At 41.2% G+C, this 4087-nt stretch overlaps 1 protein-coding gene across 1 annotated transcript; it reads left to right on the top strand.

Moving 5' to 3' along the window:
* Positions 1-426: 426 nt before the first annotated feature.
* LOC141817596 (type IV inositol polyphosphate 5-phosphatase 9-like) lies at positions 427-2502 on the top strand. The gene is made up of 8 exons (XM_074705230.1): positions 427-453; positions 528-697; positions 773-880; positions 970-1309; positions 1378-1562; positions 1828-1936; positions 2019-2170; positions 2240-2502. The coding sequence occupies exons 1-8, from the start codon at positions 427-429 to the stop codon at positions 2484-2486; spliced, it is 1338 nt and encodes a 445-aa protein (XP_074561331.1). The 3' UTR covers positions 2487-2502.
* Positions 2503-4087: the final 1585 nt, after the last annotated feature.

Genomic DNA, 4087 nt, shown 5'->3' with positions numbered 1-4087 from the left:
GGTTTGCCAAGTTGAAATAATTTAAGAGCAAGTGGCACAGTTATAGCGGGTTGGAGCCCACCCTAATTAAGCTAGGCTACCTAGCTTGAAGGAAAGCTCTTTCCACATGAAACCAGTAGCAACATCCTTCAGTGAGGCCATGGACAATGGACATGGCCCCCAGTTCCTTCTTTGTCTCTCCTTAGTAGACTTATTTCCCTCTGATATTATTCTCATCAGTTTGCATGCAGTGTCATGCAATGTATGTCTCTACATGCTCATACTATATTCAATAAATCAGAAGAGTTTCTTGTGGTTCCCCACATCTCCCTTCTTTTTTATCTATTTATATTCTCTTTTCATCCCCATGAAGCTGAAACTTCTACTCCTGTAATAGAGTCGTAACCTTTTTCTCCTCTCCCCTGCCATTTCTGCAAGGACTAAATCATGACAGAGAAAGAAAACCAAGGAGAGGTAAGCACTTTCCTCTGCAATTTGCTTGCAAGAATCAATCGAGAAATTAAGGCTCAATATACCTTCATGAGCAGGTTTTGTGGCCTAGATTGGTGGCAAACAAGCTGCTGAGGTGGCCGGTCGGGGGGAACTCATTTGTCACAGACTTCCCTTGCTCCCAAACATCGCTCGATTTCATCGATCTTGACCGACTGATGATTCCGAAGCAGCAAGTTGGTTATCAGAAGGACACTAGGAAATACAAGTAAATGATCAGAAAACTCAACCTCTGTCATTTTCCCCGGACAATTCTAATGCCAGTAACTTACTGTTCTTCCAGACTATTTGTTGGCACTTGGAATGTTGGTGGAGTTCTGCCTTCGGATGATGTGAGCTTGGAGAACTGGTTGGACATACACAACAACTATTATGATATCTATGTGTTGGGGTGATTACTAAATTGAATTGCGCTTTAATCATTATCTTCTCGTCTCAATGCACTCTTAACTGAACGAGTCGATTAAAATTTGGTTGCAGGTTTCAGGAAATCGTGCCGCTCAGCGCGAAGAATGTGCTCGGTAAGGAGAAAATGAGGATCCTTGCGCAGTGGAACTCACTGATAAGGAGGACGCTGAACAAGTTTTCATGTGGCCTTGGAGGAAGAGAAGGCAAGGCAGGAGAGAAGCAGAAGGTACACCCGGTAAAGGAAGGCAGCAGCTCCGGCCGCGGATTCATGAGGGATTTCGACTGCATTATAAGCAAGCAGATGGTCGGCGTTTTGGTGTCAGTGTGGGTGCGTCATGAACTTCAGTGCTACGTTCGGCACCCAGCGGTATCTTGTGTTGGCTGTGGCATCATGGGATGCCTCGGAAACAAGGTAGCCAGTCCATGTCTTTCATTAAGTTTCTTATTCAGATGGATCATCAGACTTAAGTTTGCATGTAGGGTGCTGTTTCTGCCAGGTTCTGCTTCCATGAGACGAGCTTCTGCTTTGTGTGTTGTCATCTGGCTTCAGGAGGAAAGGAAGGAGACGAGATGAATAGGAACACAGATGCCATGGAGATTCTCTCAAGAACCTGCTTCCCTCGAGGTCCCTCTCTTGATTTGCCACAAAAAATATTTAACCATGAGTAAGTCTAACCATTCACACAATTTGAATGTATCAGGCCTTAATTACCTCAAAATCTGGACTAATTCCATTAAAATAATTGAAGACAAAATGAGAACATGGAATTTATCCTTTGAAAACATATAAGTGAGTCAGCTCCACATAATGTAGTGCAGAATACTGCAAGTTGAAATTAAACAATTTGGATCCTGTGCGATCTTATTCAAGCTCTTTCATATTTAAAACTTGACTAAATCAATAATTCAGTTTTGGGGTACTGAATGCAGACGAGTGATTTTGTTGGGTGATTTGAACTATAGAATCTCTTTGCCTGAGGCCACGACGAGATCATTGGTGGAACAAAAGCAGTGGAACACATTACTTGAGAAAGATCAGGTAACACAGTTTTGATTGAAGTTATCTCTGCTCTGTTGTCACTGATGTCTTTTGTTTTTCTCCTGACAATTAATGCCTGCAGCTTAGAGCAGAGTTCTCCAAAGGAAGGGTGTTTGAAGATTGGCAAGAAGGTGGCATAACATTTCCCCCTACATATAAATACTACCCGAACTCCGATAACTACTACGGGTGCATTCACGGGCAAAAAGGCGAGAAAAGGCGAGCTCCTGCATGGTGAGACATTGGGTTGTTCCTTGACATTTCCCGTTTTCTTATTGAATTATCAAGTGTAACTTTGTACAGGTGCGATAGAATTCTTTGGCACGGAGAAGGAATTAAGCAAAAGCGATACGAGCGGTGTGAGTCAAAACTGTCCGACCATCGACCAGTGCGAGGAATCTTCACTGTCAATGTGGACGTCCCGGTGAGTCTGAACTCGCCAAGAAGAATCTTCTTCTCAGAAAGGTTTCATTATGGAAGGAACAGATTATTTGAGGAAGATGATCACAGTATTGAAAGAGCAAGCAATCGTATTCACAATAGTCTGTAGCTTTCTGCTACTTCATATCCAGGCCTCACTATGGATTTTTATGACGGCGTCACAGTGAGATTTGGTTATATAACCATAGATTTTGTTGAAGATATATATTCAATAAATAAATTCTTCCATTTTAGAAGTTTTAGACTATTAATTCTAGTATGGTTGGATCTGGAGGGGGAGAGAATGTATACGCATGGATAATGGATCTCAGGAATTTCTGGAATGCATGCAAATGCTGAGGTAGGAAGTTGGTTGGTGGAGAAAACGAACAACTTGTCTGCTGCTTATGTTGTTCACAATAATATAATGTTTAGTGGGGATTGATTTGACCTTGATATTTTTCTTAATTATTACAATTTGAGGCCAGAAATCATTTCCATTTGTGTTCTAATTTATGGTTGGAATTGGAGAGAGAAGGGGCGTCGACCTCAAACGAGTATTTGTCGCTCAAAGGGAAGGAGGTGACCAATCTCCCAGTTGATTGGTCTGCCAAAATGCAGGCTTGGAAATTATGCAAGACAAGTGGGTTTTATTAAGGGGAATGATGGTGCCTAAGAATCAAAATACAATACAAGTGTCTTTGGTTTGATTTTTTTTTTTTTTTTGCTACACAGTAGCTCAGCAATTTCAGTAGTTCTTGCACCGCAGGCGTCATCTTATATGAAAATTGAACCCTAGATGGTTAAATAATCCACCTTACTTCTTATTGTTGCGAGGGGCAAGTGTGTTTAGTTTGAACGATCATATGGGGAGTGGTTGATGATGGAAGGGTACATGTCAAACTCTTGGACTCACAAGTCGCCTTCATGTTAGATATGCATTTGTCAATTCTCAATAAAGCAAGATTGGTCAAGAAGGATAAGATTATTGGAAAATATTCCACAATTTAATTGTTGGAGATAATAAGAAAGTTTTGAATTGAAATTACAGAAATAACTTAGATTTAACTGTTGAGATTATTTGAACTGATAATCTCAAACTGACAGACTGAGTTAATTATGCCGACCTATTGGGTTGTCCAAGCGATGTTCTCAAGTGGAAGATTGTTACTCGAGCACGGAGTGTCACGAGGTCGAAGTGGTCAAGTTACCGACTAGCTAGATCCGAGCCAATGATTGTCAGGCTTCCAAGTGGACTTCCAGAGTTCGAGTAGGACATTGTGTTGACGAAGCCAAGTGCTCCTGAGTAATCTTAAGTGTTGTGAAGTCTAAGTGGCCAAAGTGTTGTGAAGTCTTAGTTGTTCGTGGCAAATAGAGGATGGATCCAAATGCTATTATAGGAAGAATATAGAATGAAATGCATGACAGAGAGGAAGAAATTTTTGGGGAACGAAAGTGGCTATTCAATGCCTGAGGCTTAATGATTGTCGTCGACCATCAATGGTCAGTCATTTCTGTTCGGGTGATTACGAATTCGACATTAACATATGACCATTTTAGATCGACACATTAATGCATCCATTACATACTTGAGTAGGTAGAAAAAAGAGAATTTTGGTGGTAAGACATTCGTTGATTTGCTTGGGCAAATTTTGTCCCGATCAGTTCGATATTCAATGCACGCATGTCATGCTTGCATATGAGTCACCTTGATTCGGGCCTGGATTTGGA

This window comes from Curcuma longa, unplaced genomic scaffold (assembly GCF_044706935.1).
Source record: "Curcuma longa cultivar G26 ecotype Majalengka, Jawa Barat unplaced genomic scaffold, ITB_CL_G26_1.1 contig_21150, whole genome shotgun sequence".
NCBI classification, from domain to species: Eukaryota; Viridiplantae; Streptophyta; class Magnoliopsida; order Zingiberales; family Zingiberaceae; genus Curcuma; species Curcuma longa.
This window is presented reverse-complemented; position numbering and strand designations above follow the sequence as displayed.